The 19,052-nt window shown below is 35.8% G+C and overlaps 1 protein-coding gene across 3 annotated transcripts in view; it reads right to left on the bottom strand.

The window, feature by feature from the left end:
• Positions 1-18,170, bottom strand: part of ADGRL4 (adhesion G protein-coupled receptor L4) — a 123,589-nt gene extending 105,419 nt beyond the window's left edge. The window contains exons 1-2 of one of the 3 annotated variants that reach the window (XM_059075112.2): positions 17,690-18,170; positions 16,242-16,391 (exon numbers count right to left, since the gene is read on the bottom strand). In XM_059075112.2, the coding sequence (XP_058931095.1) occupies positions 16,242-16,391; positions 17,690-17,711 (172 nt within the window). In that variant the 5' untranslated portion in view covers positions 17,712-18,170. The remainder of the gene's footprint in view (positions 1-16,241; positions 16,392-17,689) is intronic. The other 2 variants (XM_059075120.2, XM_067044008.1) reach the window with 2 other exon arrangements.
• Positions 18,171-19,052: the final 882 nt, after the last annotated feature.

Here is a 19,052-nt window from a genome sequence, read left to right as displayed (position 1 = left end):
ATGCCCACTTTTCTGCATAATTATTATTATTTTTTTTTTTCAGTACGCGGGCCTCTCACTGTTGTGGCCTCTCCCGTTGTGGAGCACAGGCTCCGGACGCTCAGGCTCAGCGGCCATGGCTCACGGGCCCAGCCGCTCCGCGGCATGTGGGATCTTCCCGGACCGGGGCACGAACCCGTGTCCCCTGCATCGGCAGGCGGATTCTCAACCACTGCGCCACCAGGGAAGCCCTCTGCATAATTATTGCATATATAACTGACCTGGTTAGTCAACCCAAAGAATCTCAAGGAAAAAAATATATTTTGGTGTTCTTTGGTAAGAGTTTACAAATTTCACAATTTGTTTGAACTCTCATCTGCAATTCATTTTTTCCTCTGTAAATATATCCTGAGTTAACACCTGTTAAGTAAACTAGCATTCAAGCCATGTAGAACACTGATAACCTGACTACCTTCATTCTACTGTAAGTTCTTAAAAACTACATTCTAAAATTCACTGAATAATTTAAATAACAAATAATTTTTATGTCTATGCTCATGTGCACACACTTTCTCACTTTTGATTTTATAAATATAACCTTTAAAGTATTAGAAAATACAAAGTACCATGTTAATCTATAAGGATAATATTTTTAAATAACTCCACCTTCAATACAGTGAAACAACTAAATATAATGTCAATTACATAAAAACCACTTGTTATGCCATAGAAGATTATTCAGACCCCACACAAAAGTAGTTTTCTTCCCTGTAATGGTAACAAAGTGATTAACTAACAAGTTCAACATGAAGGAATGATACGGTTCCAAGTGTGTATGGTTCCTTAAACCTTGTCAAGACATATTGCCAGATATTTCAATTAATGTGTAACAAGGCCACCAAATCAATTTCTTATCAGCTAAAAACACTCTTACAGTAAATTTTATTTTCAAACCATAATCTCTAAATTAAATCTGTGTCCCTAAAATATACAGTACAGAAACTCAGTCATTGGGTTTTCCCCCTGATAGCATTTTCACAAATGGCACAAGGCTTTGTATGCTATATATAGCCTACAATGTTTGGCTGGATTCTAATCTTCCTAGAGAATGTCTTTATCTTTTTCCATGGCAAATGAAGGACCAAAGTGTTAATTTCCTCCTTAAAATAAGTACAGGCTTTGAACAGTCTGGCATTCTACCTTCTAGCAATTTGTTTGGGAACTTTTAAACAGTTATAAAGAGAATCTCTGATACTGTATACTAATCCAGATTTCTTGGTAGTATAAATTATCAGAACATAACATTGCGGGAAAAATCATGTTAATACGGGAAATACCATTACTGTGCAGTAAATTCCATTTAAAGGGACTTGGCAGGAATCGAGCTTTTCAGTCCAATGACACTCAAAATAATCTCATTCTTAATGAAAACTCTTTGACTTGAATATAAAACACCATCTTCTATTACATTCAGGTGCTGGAGTTCTTTCTCTATATTCCAATTTCTTTAAACAGAATGGTTTTTTTTCCTAAAATCCTTATTCTCACTCTACCCACAACTACACATGAGACTACAGTAATTTAAGTCCTGGTACCTTTTCCCTCATTGGCAATGGACCAAAATAGTTAAAGGATCTGAAATGTATCAATAATACTGCCTTAATTTTTTATTATCCAGAAAAATCACAACTTTCATGGCAGACAAATATGATTTGTTCTGTTTTTTAACATTCAAAATGCTTGATACATTTATACAGATGCTGTATAATGTACACTACATAGTGGTATTATCTCATACAGCTGACCAACAAATTTAAAAATCTATTTATTATAAATTCAGATTCTTGGCACCAGTTTGATGGTTGGTAAAATATGGGATATAAAATCATATCTCAGGAAGACAAGAAGAAGAAATTATCTCAGATAATACATTAGAGTTTTTCAAAGCATTTTTCCCACATCCTCCTAAACATATACTCTTTTAGTTGATTTCAGCACTGCTAGATAGCATAAAAAGAATGTTTCCTAAAGCAAGGAAGTAAATAACTCTTAGGAAGGGTTACAGCACATTTTAAAAAATTAAACACAAATTTTTGTAGATGAAGGCAATATTTTCTTCATAATCTTTATATACTGGAAGTATTAAAATTCTAATGAAGTAATTTAAAGTTACAGAGAGTAAGAATATTTTTTTCTTCCCAATTCATTTATGTGATAATTTATTCTATTTAATCAAATTTAGAGTTTGATGAAAAACAAAATAAAATTTGTCCTTCACTTTGTACATACTAATGCAAAAAAAGATAAAACTTCTCCTTAAGTAGGTAACTGAAGAATAAATACAGCTTCATGTAATGTTGTATTTAAAAAGATTAGTTCATGGGAAAGAGTGATAAATGTGAGACAGATATTTTCAACAACACAAAATAAAATTCTGTTTTGAAATTAAAGAAAGAACAAAGTACTAATATGCTTAGAAGTGAAAATATCATTTTTCTAAGTGCTAATAATTTCACAATTACTAGGATTTCTATGAAAATAGCATGTGTGACACATCAGATGCAGAAAAAAAATACCGTAGTCAATGTGACTCCTGGGACTCTGAAGATTAGGGCCAGGGTGCTTCAAAAACAGGAGGTCATCGCAAGATATTAGTGCCAATATCGCAAATGGCCCTACTTTAGGACATACTGCTTCCTAATTCATGAAAATGTTCAAAAGAGCAATAGGTAAGTTAATGGAAATTCAGTCTTGCACAGTTGATCACTCAAAATGAAATAGGGAAAGACAGTTTGGAGAAAACCAATGTGAAGTTTATTAAGCAAAATGATCATTCATGCACATTTTCTATCTGGCTATAATGGATAGTCTTTATTTACAGCAAAATATTTGGGATGGGATTATACCTAATGTAATCTTGCTATATGAGTCTCTTACAATGTATAGAATTCAAGCAAATTTAAGTGCTGATCCATGCAAGCAGGAATACCACCCACAATGTCTTAATAGATTCAGCACAGGCAAGGAAAAATAAAAATGGGGCACCAACCAATCAGGGTAACCACTCAAAAACAATCCATAGTATTTTACGGATTGGATCCAAGGAATTTTGGTAGTTTCCAAGGATCCACTTAAGAATAAGAATTAGTTACTCTCCTCAAACAGCAGACACTGTTGAAATTCCCCAGGCACTATTAAAAAGCAGGCATTCTCTATGTCTGTGTCTTTATTCCTGTCCTTGAGGACACGGGGAGGGGGAAGGGCAAGCTGGGATGAAGTGAGAGAGTAACACTGACATACATACACTACCAAATGTAAAATAGATAGCTAGTGGGAAGCAGCCACATAGCACAGGGAGATCAGCTCAGTGCTTTGCGACCACCTAGAGGAGTGGGATAGGGAGGGTGGGAAGGAGACGCAAGAGGGAAGGGATATGGGGATAGACGTATGCATATAGCTGATTCACTTTGTTATACAGAGGAAACTAACACAACGTTGTAAAGCAATTATACTCCAATAAAGATGTTAAAAAAAAAAAGCAGGCAGACTCCATCACACTTATTCCAATAACATGAATTGATGCAAAAATAAAAAAGGAATTATGAGATGAAAAAGCAAATTATTCTTAACATATAGAAATAAGAAAAGCCTTGCAAAGAAAGTGACATGTGTATTGAGTTTTAGACAATGAATCTCAGTGTATAATTTTTCCAACATTGAAAGCGCCTGATTTCTTTCCTGAGCACACACACAGCTGATTATCCTGTCCCATTTATTGACTCTGACACAAAGTATTTTGATGCCTGGAACTATATGAAATCCTCAGAATGGAGAAATTTAGCTACAGGTTTCCTGCTGAGAAGACTGCCCCTCTGATCAAGTCCACTCTCAACACCACTGGCTCATCACAGTTATAACTAAACAATCATCAACGTTCTTTTGAAATTGCAACACAAGGACAAGTTCTATTTTGTAGCATTTTGTTCCAGATTGTTCATTAAATGGTACTTATAAAATCACATGAATCATAACCCTCCTCCCTACATAATGAATATGTACATCATTTTATTCAAAAGGGGTTCTCTCAACCACATACAACAGTGACTAAACCTTTCCCAGAAGGGAGCAAATATAAAAATCAAGGTTTATAGCCTTCTTGTTTCTTTTTTTATGATTCAGGTGACTCTGATATAGCACTTCTCTTGCTGATTATATTCTATTTAATACCTTACTTTTTAGCACTGTAATACAGGGGTGTTCACTGAAGATTCATCCAGAAGTTTCTTTCAAAGGAGGAAATCACCAGAGAAAATGATAATGGAAATAATGGAAAATAAGTTTTATTTATGTGCCTGCCTCTACGATTTGTAACATCTGCGTGGAGAAGAACTTTGTGGTCACATCCTGGTTCAGCAGAAAAGAGTATCATGATGGTGTTATGGCCATGAATAGGGAGAAGGGGGCACAAGCAGTAAATGAAAGCCTCACCTGCATTGGTCATGCCAGCTCCAGAGAGCGCAGTAAAAAGCAGGGTAGTAGAGTGGAAAGTGCACTGAGTTTAGAGGCAAGAGACCAAAATCCATATCTGTTTCACTTTCATGTTTTAAATTGAGCCGAAAATCCATTAGTTACCCAAAAAGTAGATGAACTGTATATTGACTACAGTTCAAATAAAAGTCTCACAATAACAGAATCAAAGAATTTTAAAGCTGAGAGAGACATTAATAACCATTACCATAACAGTCCCAGCTGAACAGGACTAGAATATATATAACAAGCTTGGAGACCTCATCACAGTCATATGAGAATTTATTATCAGAGAATTTAGTTACTTGGGCATGGCATACTAGGAGGGTTCAAATTACAGGGCTGGTTCTCAGTTATTGAGATACAAGGATATAAGAAAGGGATCCAATAATAGGAACCTGGAACATAAGACTTTGGTGTAGTAATTATTTTATTTTTTAGATGATGGGGTAATATCACAGTATTTCTGAAATATACCCATCCTTACTTAAACTAGAATTAGTCTCAGAAAAGTGTTAAATGAAAGTAGATGAATGTAGAAATGGAGGTCCAAAGGATTGATAGAAACTCTTCTTATAGTGGTCATTGTTGATTTTTGGTTGCTTGGCATCTATTCACTCTCCTGATGGTAAGAATCACTCAATTGTCATTTGAAAAGCACTTTTTCTCACTCTGTCCCCATGATTTGAGTAGGTTTTCACCTATGCTACTACAGGAATGAAGCAGCCTATATATTCTATTATTTAGGTACATAAAGGTAATAAACAGCTTGAATGTATAAATAAAAATGACAGGTTATGAAGTAAACTTTACTCTTCTTTTATTGCAAGATATCAATAGGTATTCCTTAAACATAAGCTGAGAAGCGAGGCACAAACATATTATGCAAAAGACAGTTGAATATTAGAGGGCTCTTTTAACTGAAGACTCATTTTTCTTAAGCTCTGGGAAACTGTCTTATATCTTTTATTTCCTTTGCTAAATCTTGTCTGATCCTACTTTAATAAGAGTTCTATTAGATGAATATTAGGTTCTCCATGTTGTTCTCGTATTTTCCATCTTTGCCTTTTAGTTCTGCAGTCTCTGGGTATTATTTTTCTGCTGCTTTATTGCACATTATTGCCTCAATTTGGGAATAACATAGATCAGAAGATAAATATATTTTATTGGAGGAGAAAAATAGATCTTTTTGTATGAACTATCAAGAGTTTTAGCCAGTGAATTCAGGAAATTACTCAAGGAAAACAAACAACATAGGTTGGAAATTGCAGATAATTACAATATTATAACCACAGAATTTATAAGTCAAAAACAAAGTTTGAGTTCAATCAAAGGGAGCAGAGGTTCAACAACAATGCACTATTCCTGGGTACCAAGTATGGGCTCTATCCCCATATTAATGACATTATAATGTGAAAAATTACCAGCAAATCATGGAATTAGGGTCAAAAGACACATTGACTACCTGTTTCACCTTTGAGATAAATTAGGGGAGGAATTTGGGAGAGGTGTAGGCAGAGATAATGGAAAAGATCACAAGGGGGTGAAACTGGGTTATTATAAAAAGGGGGATTGTACTCAGCTGATGAACTTAAGAATATCCTGACTTATGCAGTCCAGGGGTATCTTCTACTGATGTGTAAGAAAATTTGAAATTTGTAGTTTCCCTGTTCAGTGTGTGATCATTTTCATAGGAGAGAAAACCCAGGAATAGAGACTTTAGTCTCAATCTTCTGGTGATTTTTAAGAATTGTTTGCATTACTGACAATTTTACCAGCTTATCGTCTTGATGGATTTCTACAAAAGATGAATAAAAGGATAAAGGAGGTACAAGGAATTGAATAGCACAAAGGTTATGGGATATACCAAAGAAGAAAGTATTTTTTCTGGTATAATAGAACTTACACACAGAAGCCTATTCTATTTGTTTTGTTTGTTAGGCTGCAAAATTTATTATTTTTTTGTGTGTGTGGTACACAGGCCTCTCACTGTTGTGGCCTCTCCCATTGCGGAGCACAGGCTCCGGATGCGCAGGCTCAGCGGCCATGGCTCACGGGCCTAGCTGCTCCGCGGCATGTGGGATCCTCTCAGTCCGGGGCACGAACCCGTGTCCCCTGCATCGGCAGGCGGACTCTCAACCACTGCGCCACCAGGGAAGCCCAGGATGCAAAATTTTTGAGAATATCTTTGAGGGTATCAACTGGAGTTTTTCCTTCAACCTCTTTTCTCTCCTTAGAAAGTATCTTTTTCAGGCCAGTTCTATTTATTCATCTTTGTGTTTGTATTTTTGGCTTCTCTCCAGTGACTGGTTATCCTTAAAAGACCCTTATGTTTATAACTAAAGAACAATGTTGATTATCACAGGTACCATGACCCAGGTTTTGCCTGACAATTACAACCTCTTTAGCACAAGAGCTCTGGGTTTGCTGCATACGTGGGTGGGGCAAGTTTCAGGCATTATTCCAGGTAGCATAGGTGGGGAGTGGGCAGAAAGGTGGTATTAATTTGCACCTTAAGTGATGACAGGCAGATGACAAAGTTTCCTTTGAGAGTATTTTCTTGGCTTTATTTGGGAGCAAACACCAATGGGAAATAGGGAGACCAATCTGTACAGCTTTAGGAAAATAATGTCCCAACCAATCACCTAGATTTCCACTCTCTTTCTGGGAAGGGTAAAGAATATGACCACCACAGGGAAAAGACACCGTCTTCACTGAAGCCTTCTCTGTGTACACTGAACTACCCCCATTTGTGGAACTGGATTCTGCTTTGAGAAGTTCACTCTTAATTTGTAGACTTCTCATGAGCCTCCTTTGATTTCACTGATTTTATTTTCAATTCACTGGGCTTGAAAGAGATAGATAAACAGGAGTTAAACAATTGTTCCTGGCCTATGATTTTAATCAAGCTATTAAAACTTGAAAATAGTTTTAACTTCTCTGCACTTATTGCTAAGGTATCATAAATATACACACCACACATTTTTTTTTCTTTTTATCAGTTGTTTTGATAATGTAGCACAAAAAAAGCAGAATCGAGGTAGGAGGAGTAGAACCAAAATAATTCATTTTTTTTCTTATGAGATTCAATTTCATTATTTGCAGACTTAATTCACATAGTAGTTTGAGGATCATATGAGAAGATTGTTTGAAGGTACTTTCTCTGAGAAAATTATTTAACCTATAAATTGAGAATAATACTAGCTTTTACTTCAGAGTTGTTATGAGGATTAAATTTATAAATTCATGTAAAGTGCTTAAAATAGATGGTAGCTCAGAGAAAGCACTCAAATTAATATCAATATTATTACTCTTTTTTTGTGAATAAGCTATAAATCTGAAGTTCCTTATTTAAGCATTAAAGAGGCTAAGTAAGTAAGAAGAGAAATAATGTGAAAATGGATAATCAGAAGACTGGTTAGTTTGCTTCCAAAATAACTGGGAGTTGGCTATGAAGTATGCTAATGCCCTATTAAAACTGGGACTGTAGAAAACTGACATGCCAACAACAAAAGAAATATCATCAATTTTTCAAAATGAAGTTAGCAATCTTAAAATATTGACAAATAGAATTTTAATAAGCAAAGCGAAAAATTTGAGACTCAGTGAGTCACTTTATGGTGTTAAAGGTGCTATCTCCAAATTCCTTTGTTCTTCTTTATGCCAATATTTTCTTGAAAAGCAACAGAGGTTTAAAATGTATGAAAATTCCACATTTGGAGCACAATTTTCACTTAATTTAAATTTCCTAGCAGTTCCTAAAGATATGACTGAACATAAAATATAAGATGATACAACTGCCATGTTCACTTTGCATGCAAAGAATGAAAACTAATGCTAGAAAAATGATATCCAGTTTTATTGCTATTGATGCTTTATCATCAGCAACACATATTATATGACATATATATAAATATATATATGATGAATCAACATTTTAGCCTGCAGTAAAAACAAATTGATAGTCTTCGCTTGAAAAAAACCCCAGCACTCTGATAATGTCAAATCAGATAGTAAGTCTTATCTAGGATTGATTTAACACAGAAATTTGAATAAGTTGTGTTTTTTTTTTTTTTTTTTTTTTTTTGCAGTACACGGGCCTCTCACTGCTATGGCCTCTCCCATTGCGGAGCACAGGCTCCGGACGCACAGGCTCCGGACGCACAGGCTCAGCAGCCATGGCTCACGGGCCCAGCCGCTCCCTGGCATGTGGGATCTTCCCAGACCGGGGCATGAACCCGTGTCCCCTGCATTGGCAGGCGGACTCTCAACCACTGCGCCACCAGGGAAGCCCTGAATAAGTATTTTTGATGATTGATACTAGAACTCAGAAGTTCTGTGTTGATTTTTACTATTTCTGTTTAATTCTCTGTGCCATTAGTTATCTGATACTACTTTTCTGATTCTAAATATGCAATGAATGTAGATAATAATAATAATAATGTAGATAATACTGATTAAAAAGTAATCAGAAATAAATGAGACTTCTACATGAAGAAACATTTTCACGTTTCATTATAGATTAGTTGGGAATATCCGAAGTCATATATTCATATTAAACCTTTCTTTAAGATCTCAGGATACTTCTTAGATTGTATCTCATTCATTGTCATATCTGTCCAGTGAGATAAACATGAAACAGGATGACTTAGAAAAATGATTCCTGAAACTTAGTCTGCAAAAAATGACCTTGTCAAGTTAGATAAGAGAAGTTTTTAGTTTTTAGTTTTTTAACATCCTTATTGGACTATAATTGCTTTACAAAGGTGTGTTAGTTTCTGCTTTATAACAAAGTGAATCAGCTATACAAAGAGAGGGAGGAGATATGGAGAAGTTTTTAGTTTTAAAACTGTGGAGCTGATCAGCAAAACTCAAATGACACAAGTTCTTTTTTCCTTTTCTTTTTAAAAATAAAATACTAGCTTAAAGATCGTTTCTATAATGGTTTATTCTTTTATATTTCTCTTTTTATATGGTAAAAGAATTTGTAATCTTATAGATTAGATATTTTGAGGAGGTTCTACTTAATTATTGTGCTTGAGTTTGTTCTCTCTATTGTGTAACCCTTCTTGTCAACAGATGAAAGAGGTCATATTTCTAGTTACAAGGAAAAGAATTTCTGAAATTGGCAAAGGTATTTTATTTATTTGGATGAAGTTCACAGAAATCATGCATCCTGGAATGTAAGGCTTGGGTTAATTTAGACTATCATTTTTTAAACAGGTAACATTTTCCATTCAGTACAAGAAGGCCCAAGGAAATATGCACCTCACTTTAAAAAAATTTGATACACAGCTATCCAGAAGCACGTTAGAGTTCATACTTTTTCAAGTTTGTATTAGTATTCATTTTCCTAATAAATTCCTCTGGAGTATGTAAAAATACACTTGTTTTACAAAAAAAAAAAATGCTTCCTCAAGGGTTTTTAGTAACATATGACATATGAAGGAAGATGTGGATGTAATGTTACTGAGACATAGATTTCTAAATCTTCAAATATTCCTTAAATATTACTTAAAAACCACAAGACACCTCCTTCTATGGACTGGAATAAGAAGAAAAGAGAGAAAGACATAGAGAGGGAGGCAGAGAGAAAAAGAGAGAGAGAAAGGGAAAAATTAAAGAAAATGCTAGCCCTGGCTGCTACTCAATTCTGTACTCCTAAGTTGCAATACCACAAAATGTAATAAATGTAAAAGGATAAGAAAAGTTGTAGATGAACTACTAGGAGAGCTGATGATGCCAGATGAGAAATGAAAACAAATATTCAAAAGATACCTATTTGCAGCCTTATGACAAAAAAGATTTAGAAGCTGCTGTGAAAAATCGCTCTTCTAGAGGGACCTGATCCAGGCCGTTTTGATGCACTCTATCTTCAGGGTATGTAACTCCACAGAAGTTAAATATCAGTACAATTTAAAGACGATTATAAACTTTAACTTTCCTTGTTTTTGTTCCAACTGTCTCACTCAATTAATAGACTAACTTTGGTAACCAGACTATTTAATTTGCCAGATCATGAAAGAACTAAACTGATGGACCATCTTTTTTGGTAACAGAAATAAAATGTTGGTATGCTAAATTATTAAGGGTACCATATTCTAAATTTTCAAAGCTAGAATAGGTTTCAAAAATGACAGGGCCAAAATGAATATTCCAGTTGTTGAAATAAGTAAAGGTAATGATGATGTTTTAAAAAGGTAATGATGATGTTTATCATATAAGAAAATGCTTGACCTGTTCCCCAAAATGCACTGATATATTTTATGACATTTTTGTCCTACATTGTAAGGTTTATTTCATAAAATATTTGTATTAATGAAAATATTTCTAAGTAAGCTGGTATACACTTAGAATCTAGTTCAACAATGTGTTGGGTTTATCTTTTTTACTTTTAGAGCTAGAGATATTAACAATGCCCTTTGGAATTGGATTCATGAAGAACAGATAATGCTTATGAAATGAATGCATGAAAATAATACAGCTATCTTTAAACAAATAACAGAACATAAGCATCCCAATGAGAAATTAACAACTTGAAAGTCAGTACATTTATTCTAGTGATCTCACTATTATATGCAATATCAAAACATTTCAAAACTTAGAAAACTGTCTTTGTTCCAGGCTACTCATGAAAAATATTGCACCTCATATTACTTCATAACCACACACCATTTTCTTAAAACCATTTTGGCAATTAATCTTCCACTTCACCCATCAGATTTGGTTAAGAGTTTCTCTTAGCTGTTTCTGAAGATTAAATCCACTCTCAAAATCTCACTGTCATTGAGGATAGGAAAAAAAAAAAAATATATATATATATATACTTAAATAATTTATTTAAATTTAATTTATTATATTACACATATAAATTATAAAGTAAGAGTTCTAATAAAATTTTAAGCACTGGTAGCATCATTTTCATAATTAAACCATCTTAGACAATGATATTTACTTGAGTGAGAAATGGGTGATGCCAATTAGTTTGTTATTCTGGCATGTCTGTTCTGAAAAATCATTCACATGCTGAATGTGACTATACCTCATAAAAGTGAAAAGGTATATGTATGTTATATAACTGACTATATGTATATATCATTATTAAATATGAAATATCATTGAAATGTGATGCAAAGAAGAGTACGTAAGAGTTATTTTTCTGTTCACATTTCTATTACGGATATTATCATTTCATTAAATATTTACAGCTACAGTTATTATTTGTAGGACATAGTTTAGATAGTATATCTAATTGTGTTGACTGATGTGTATATTCATGACATACACATTTTGTATGCTTTGCGTCTGTTCTGATGACTACTGGTTTGCCCATTTTGATGAGCATCCTCTTTATTACTAAAGAAAAAATTGTTATGGAAGCAATCACATGTCCTCAGCACTTCTATTTTATCCTGGGAAGATTCATGCTAGTGGACTATTTTAATTAATATTTCTCCCACATTCTGCTCTTTAGATAGCTATTGTGACACTGTTCTCTTTACCCTTACCAGCCTCATACTGCTCTCTAGTTTATTATGATATTTTTCCGGTTGAATTTTACAAGCATACATATGGTTATTAGATAATAATGAAAAACTACTTTTTAATCATACAGTGTGTCTCCCTGAGTCAGGCACCAAGACTTCGTTATTTTCTGTAAAGTGCTTGTGATATTGTTCATAATAGGCATGTCTCAAGGTCTGAAAAGATTTTTATACATGCGTACTGGTACTCAATTACATCCTTCCTGACCCTTCCTCTCCTTACCTGGGGCAGTTGTTTTCCTCCTACCCATTCTCATTCCATGAAACTTTCCCCAAAACAGCCCCACTTAATGAGCTGATATGAGAGTAGGGAGACTATTTTCTCACCACCCACCATCCTTACACCCAAACATGCACTGCACTGCATCCTTCCCCTGGTTCCTGCTTCTTGCTTCTCACAGCTCAGTTTATTCCAGCTCAAGCAATATAGTGTTTTAGATGTAGCCAAAGATTCTTTCATCCCTTCTAACCTCCCTTCCCTTTTTTAACACTTTCATAATTACCTGGGGGAGGAGGGATCTTTAACTCCTATATTTGTAACTACTATGCACTAGAAGGTAGCCAAAAATGTACTGAGAACCATAAGGAAGGGCAATAGTAATATATGTTTAAAGAACTAAAATAACCTACATTTTATAGTTAAACATCATCAACAATTTCAAAAGCCTTTAAATGTACCCCAAAATTTCTCCACACTTTTTCACCTCCTATCTTAAAATACACTTACGTGTCAGCATAAAGATAAGTATGTAATAAATTCCCATTAATACCTCAATAAAGTGGTAATAAATAAATTCCTATTAAAATGATACTGTTCCACCAATTTGGTTTAAAAATCTGTACTAAACTAATTATATCAGGTGACTAGGAATACGCTGACATTTTTGGTAATTTAGAGAAGGCTGAGATCCCAGGGTTTGAGTCCTAGCTTTATCACTTTAGCCTGGGACATTGGGGAACTCACTTAAGCTTTCAGAGTCCTGCTTCTCTCATATGCAAAAGGCTGTAGCGTGGAGTTCAACTAGGTATAACCAGTAATAATACTGTCTGTAAGTAAAAGACAGCATCTGTAGTTTTCATTTCAACTGCTTGATATGAAGATTAAAGTACATTGGGTAGATGGAGCATAAACTATAATGAACTGTACTATTGGTTTTACAGGTTGGGTAAATGGCCTTTGTGAGTTGACCCTTGCTAATCCGTTCTTACTCTACCTAATGGGGTCATCTTTCTAATACATACAATCTATCATGGAACTCAGCTACTTCATACCTGCCAAAGGCTTTCTTTTGTTAACAGAATAAAGTCCATACCTTTGACATCTTGACTTAATTGCCATTGACCCCTCAACTAAGATACCTGTGATATATATCCAGCATGAAATACTTGGAACTCCTTAAAAAAAAAACCACACATGTTCAACTTCTAGGCCTTTGTTACTGCTGATTCCTTTTGCCTGACTTCTCTCTATCACTTTGTTGTTCTTAATAAAACCTATTAATTCTCAATTCTGAGCATAAATGTCACCTCCACGTGGAAAGCTTCCTTGCTGTTGACTGCACTTCTCAAACTTACCTCTTTTAATACCTTTTATAACATTGTATGAAATTATTAACATAGTTCTGTAACTGTCCTCAGATATATTAGAAATCAAGGTCAATTTCTTATTGATTATTTTAACCCAAGGGCATAGCAGTATCTGTTAAGCAGAGGCCTTATGGTCAAACACAGTGAGTAATAATACAATCACTGGAATTAGACAGACTTGAGCTTAAATCTTGGCTCCACTACTTATTTGTCATGTCACTTGAGATTTTCACTTAACCTTCTTAACACTCTATTTCCTTATAGATAAAATGGGAATAATAACGGATGAAGATGTTATGCTAATTAATATCTTGGACTAAGTGAACAATATATCTTAACTATCCTGATGATGATCATGATAATGAAAATGATGATGAAAGTACTCAACAAATACTTGTTCAATAAAAAGATAATTAAGTGAAATAAATTCACTACTATTAAAACTAGTTTCTGTGGGACCACGTAATCCAAAGTCTAAATAACTTGTTCAAAACTAGCTCTTGGAACAGAATACATTTAGTAAGGTTGGGTTATTATCATGACATTTATTTGGCATGCCTTGGAGGGAGCCAGATTTTATGAAAATGATGAAGATGATGTTAATGATGCCAAAAAAACAACAATTTTCACTCCTCAAGAAGCAGGTATCTTCTGTAACAAAAATTCTGTCCAGGGATTTCTTAGAAACCTACTAACAATCTTAGAGAAAGATAAGGAAAGATGGGGAATCTCTTCAGAGATGAAAAAAGCCAACAAGATTCTTCAAACCCAAAATATAACCTAGACAAGTCAGCATCTGAAAACACAGTGTTTTGATTACAAAAATCATATTAAATATATTTACTGAAAAAAGTGTCCCAAATTTGTCAGTGGATTAATAAAATGTGAAAAAGATGAAAACCACTGTTTGAACAGTTTTAAGAGGATATTATAAACCTCAGATAGTGAATATTAACACAAGTGTATATGTACCATTCTTTAAATAAGAAGGGAATTTAAGAAGAACTTGAAAAGAAAAAAAAATTCCCATTACAAACTGTGTTCTGTGTGAAAAGAAATTTCAGGGCCAAAGCTCTTTGAAATATTTTTATTTTCAACAGAAAATATTTTCTGCCCTTCAGCTGACTATTGACTAAACAGCAGGGGAAAAAACAATTGCACTGGATAATGGAAGATGTGTTTTTAAAAGAAATCATTAAAAACATGATTATGAACTGCTTGGCTGCTAAAGGTCCAAATTGTGAAAAATTATTGATGTTAATGATGGTAATCATGACACTTGAAAAGTATCTAAATAACAAAAAGGCAAAACTGCTTATGAAGTACTCTGGTACAATTTGTAATGATTAGTGGAAAAGTGCACTAATATGTCTGATGTCATATTTTGAAGGTCACTCAACTATCAACTTGCCATAATGCCATTCAATTAAATACACGATAAAAATCTAAGATTGTTTATGGAAAGAATTTTGTAGTGCTTGTAGAATAGTAAATTTCAAATCCTGGCTGTATGTACAAGCAGAAATGCCTGATCTAATGCACCATTAAGCAACTGTAGCTTTGCTCCACATTTTTAAGCATTAAACTAATTATGATGAGGTCTGGTCTTACAATATACTGAATATTTAATCTTTTTTAAGAGCCTATCAAATTGAATCACGAGACGCAACTTGTTTATGCTATAAGCAAACACATGCAATATTAACAATGTACGATATCCTGGTTTAATTAGAAAAAGTCCATGTTATCTTAAATACATTTAGGAGTGTAATACCACACAGTTCGAGTCTGAGACTGCCATTTAATTATATTTTAAAACTAATTTACATAGCTTGGAACTTTTTTTTTCCTCGCTCCCTCCTACACAGAATGTTGTTCTATTGACCTAGTTAAACTAGATTCTACTAAAAATGAAAGAGAGAATAAAGACTGGATGAAGCTTGAGGAAAGAAGAGGCATGGTGGTGATGGAGACCACAGACAAGAAATCACTTAAATTTGATTATGGGATAGTGTTCTGTTCATCAAGTCAATGGGCTAAATTGTAGCCTAGAAAGAACTTTCCTGGCATTATTCTTGCTGTGGGCTCTAGCCTAAAGTTCCATAAATGGGATCTGCTTTTTCAGAAAAGAATATATTTCAAAATTTTCTCTCTCTCTCTCTCTCTCTCTCTCTCTCTGGGGTATATATCCAGGGTATGCAGGAGAAAACCTCGAATCTCTTAATGGTATTCTCAAATTTAGACAGGCAAGTACTAAGGAAGGTATCTGAGGGCAACACATACGGTTATAGCCTGGACTTCATGAATTCTCTGTTCTTTTATTCCTGAAGGTATTGACTCTGCTCTCAGAACCTAGTTTTGCAGCTTAAGTTCAAGGGTAATCTTTACCCAAAATAAGATATGCATGGAATCATCAAAAGTCCATAATCAAGTATAAATTTTGACCTGGAAAGTTTAAACTTATCGTTTCGTTAATTAAGCTTTTTTATCAATAGCATGAAACCAAACAGTATAAAGTAAGACAACTTCTCGATAAGAAAAAAGCAATCATATCAGAATTTAATCTTACAATGTACTCCAAAAGAGGTAATAAAGATTGTTTACCTTCACAAATTGTGACACCATTTCCTGAAAATCCAATGTTGCAATAGCAGCCTTCAGCTCCATTCCGTATTTCACATTTTGCATTTGGGAGACAAGGTGTCCTGGTACAATTCTGAGTGTAGCAACAATTCAGCAAAGTGGAAAAACCCACTAAAGAAAATAGAGAATACACCTTTTCGAAAAGAAAAAGAGAAACCTTCTCCCACTGTTAAGATAGACGACATATACATTACTATCCTTCTTTCTTTCCATTTAGATAAATGCATTATGAGAATTTCCCAAAGGAGAATTTAGGTAAATAACAGGACATGAGCAAGTGAGTAAAAAATGTAACGCTTTTCTTCAGTCTCAGTGTTTATCAAGTAAACCTCAACCAAGCTAAAATGTAGTAAACAACCTGGCTTTATAAAGAAAACAGCATTCTTACATCACTGGACCCTTCACCTTGAGGCGAGATACTTTTAAAGGTAGCTGCATGATTGTAAAGTAATATCCCTCCCCTGGGAATGATTCTGTGCAGAAAGAAATCAAGGTGAACTGAGTATTTGTTGTCTTTTCAAAGTCAAATCTGTGTTATTTTAAGATGAAGAGCAACATATCATACCATTCAGGAGGACAAATGCAATTATTATTTTTTTCTGGGTTCTAATTATCTTTTACAATTCTGCCTTTTCTATAATAAAGTTTCTTTTACATTTTCTCCCATTAGAGAGGAAAAAAATCAACTCAACATACTGGTCAAAGATCGATCTTCCAAAAATGGAACACCAGACAAACATGACCAATAACATGCAGCATAAGAAAGAACAAGCCTTTATTTCAGAGTTTTTGAAAACAAAGTTGGCAGTGGTATTTTGTGGGCTGTTAGGAAAAGATAAGGAAAAGGGTAGGACGTTCCTTTTGTATTGTTGTCCTAGGCCTTCTCAAGACAAACCCGCTTGGGATGGACAGTTATGAATCATTACTCTGAAAACATAGGGCTGTATATACTGTCTAAACCAGAATTAAATTCGGCTTCAAAGATGTGATTTATTATCTTTCTGCACAGTATCATCGAAATAGTATTTTAAAGGAACCCAAAGTCTGGGACAGCAGTCCCCTTGAAAGGCCAGGAAACCTCCCACAAGTGTTAATGGTTTGGATTTTCCAAATGTCTTGTGGGAAGATCAGAAGAAAGGTCAAAGTCTGGGACTTTGAGGACTTTGTCAGCAGGAATAAAAAGATGACTTGGTCCCAGAAGGAATAAAAAGATGACTTGGTCCCTGGGTACTGAATATCGAACTCCAGAGTTGAAAGGCCAAGGAGAAAAACATCCTGAGAAGGACTGTGTCAATCCCCCTGGTGTCTTGGCCAAATGCACTCGGCACGTGAGTTCCACCTTGGAAATAGCCTATTCCCTACAGGTGCTGGCCCGGGGCAGCCCGGGCGATCCGGGCGCGGGCACTCACCTAGGAGCGGAAGGAGTCTCATTGGCGGCGCCGCGGTCGTGGCGGTGGCGGTGGCGGAGCGGCGGGGCGAGCGGGCCGTGTACCTGGGACGCGGCGGGGCGGGCGCGCCAGGCTCCCGGCTGCGGCCCCCGTGACGCGCCCGCTTCCTCCCGCCACTTTCCGGCCTCTTTTGTGTGAGTGCGCGCGTCCAGAGCTGAGTCTGCAGGCCACGTCCGGGCCCGGCCCCCAAGCCACCCTGACCTCACCCCTGGCCTCGGGGTTGCCAGCCCGCTGCGCTCCGCGCACCCCTCGGGGGGATTTTGTCCCCTTCCCGCGGGCAGCGTTCAGGGTGCCGCCCTCAAAGCCAATGCGTTCCAGAGTCCCGTGGAGCGTACCCCGCCCCGAGAGAACCTACCGAACTGCCTATCAGGGGTCCTTCCTACAACCTCAATTCCGGAACACAGCTTTTCTTTTTTTTTTTTCTTCAGTAACACGTTTCCCTAAGGAACTCGGCCCAGAAGTAGGCTGGAAACTTGGATCCGAACAACAGGGCCTTGGTTTCCAGCACTGAGGCCGCACTTTGTGGGGACACAGGGTTCCAGAGTGTAGAATAAAGATACTCTTGTCTTGCCTACAGAGCCTACAGGTTAGGATTGTGTCTAAAATGAGTAAAAAACAAGCAAACAGAAAAGCCAAGTGTCGAGAATTAAATGGCTATGAAGTACAAGATGCTGTTTTCCACTTTCAACTAAAATTTACCCCTCTTCTCACCAGCCCCCTCCCCAGAACACCTGGTGCATCGTGTATAGCTTTCCTTTCATGTTGCTACATATGAGTTGATTACATAGATACAGATCGTTCAGGTTGAAACACGGAAACATTTTTAGTGTAAAAATTAAAAATAACTGGCAGGCAAGGCTGATCTATAAGACAGAAAGCAGACCAGTGGTTACTTGAGGTTGGAGTGGGGAGTGAGGATTCACTGCAGAGAGACACAGAGGGAAACTTGGGGTAATGGTAATACTATACATTTTGATTGGGAGGCTGGTTACCTAAATGCATGCATTTGGCAGAACTCATCTCTTAGAATCGTGCCTTTTATCACATGGAAATTATACCTCAATAAAGCTGATTTGAAGAAAAAATAACGGATGTTTGTGTCACTGACACAAGTCATTCCACCTAAAAACAGTTGGGCACACCTTTGTCACATTTCATACACATTCTGTTTAATTGAACAAACATCTGCTAAGAATCTACTTTGTACAGAGAGTACCCTCACAAAGATGATCAAGTCATGGCCCTTGGACTCCAAAAAGATTATAAATAGTGGGGCAACAGCTAAAACTAGTCACAATGACACAAGTCACAATGATACAAGTAC

This window comes from Kogia breviceps, chromosome 1, assembly GCF_026419965.1.
Source record: "Kogia breviceps isolate mKogBre1 chromosome 1, mKogBre1 haplotype 1, whole genome shotgun sequence".
Taxonomy (NCBI): Eukaryota; Metazoa; Chordata; class Mammalia; order Artiodactyla; family Physeteridae; genus Kogia; species Kogia breviceps.
This window is presented reverse-complemented; position numbering and strand designations above follow the sequence as displayed.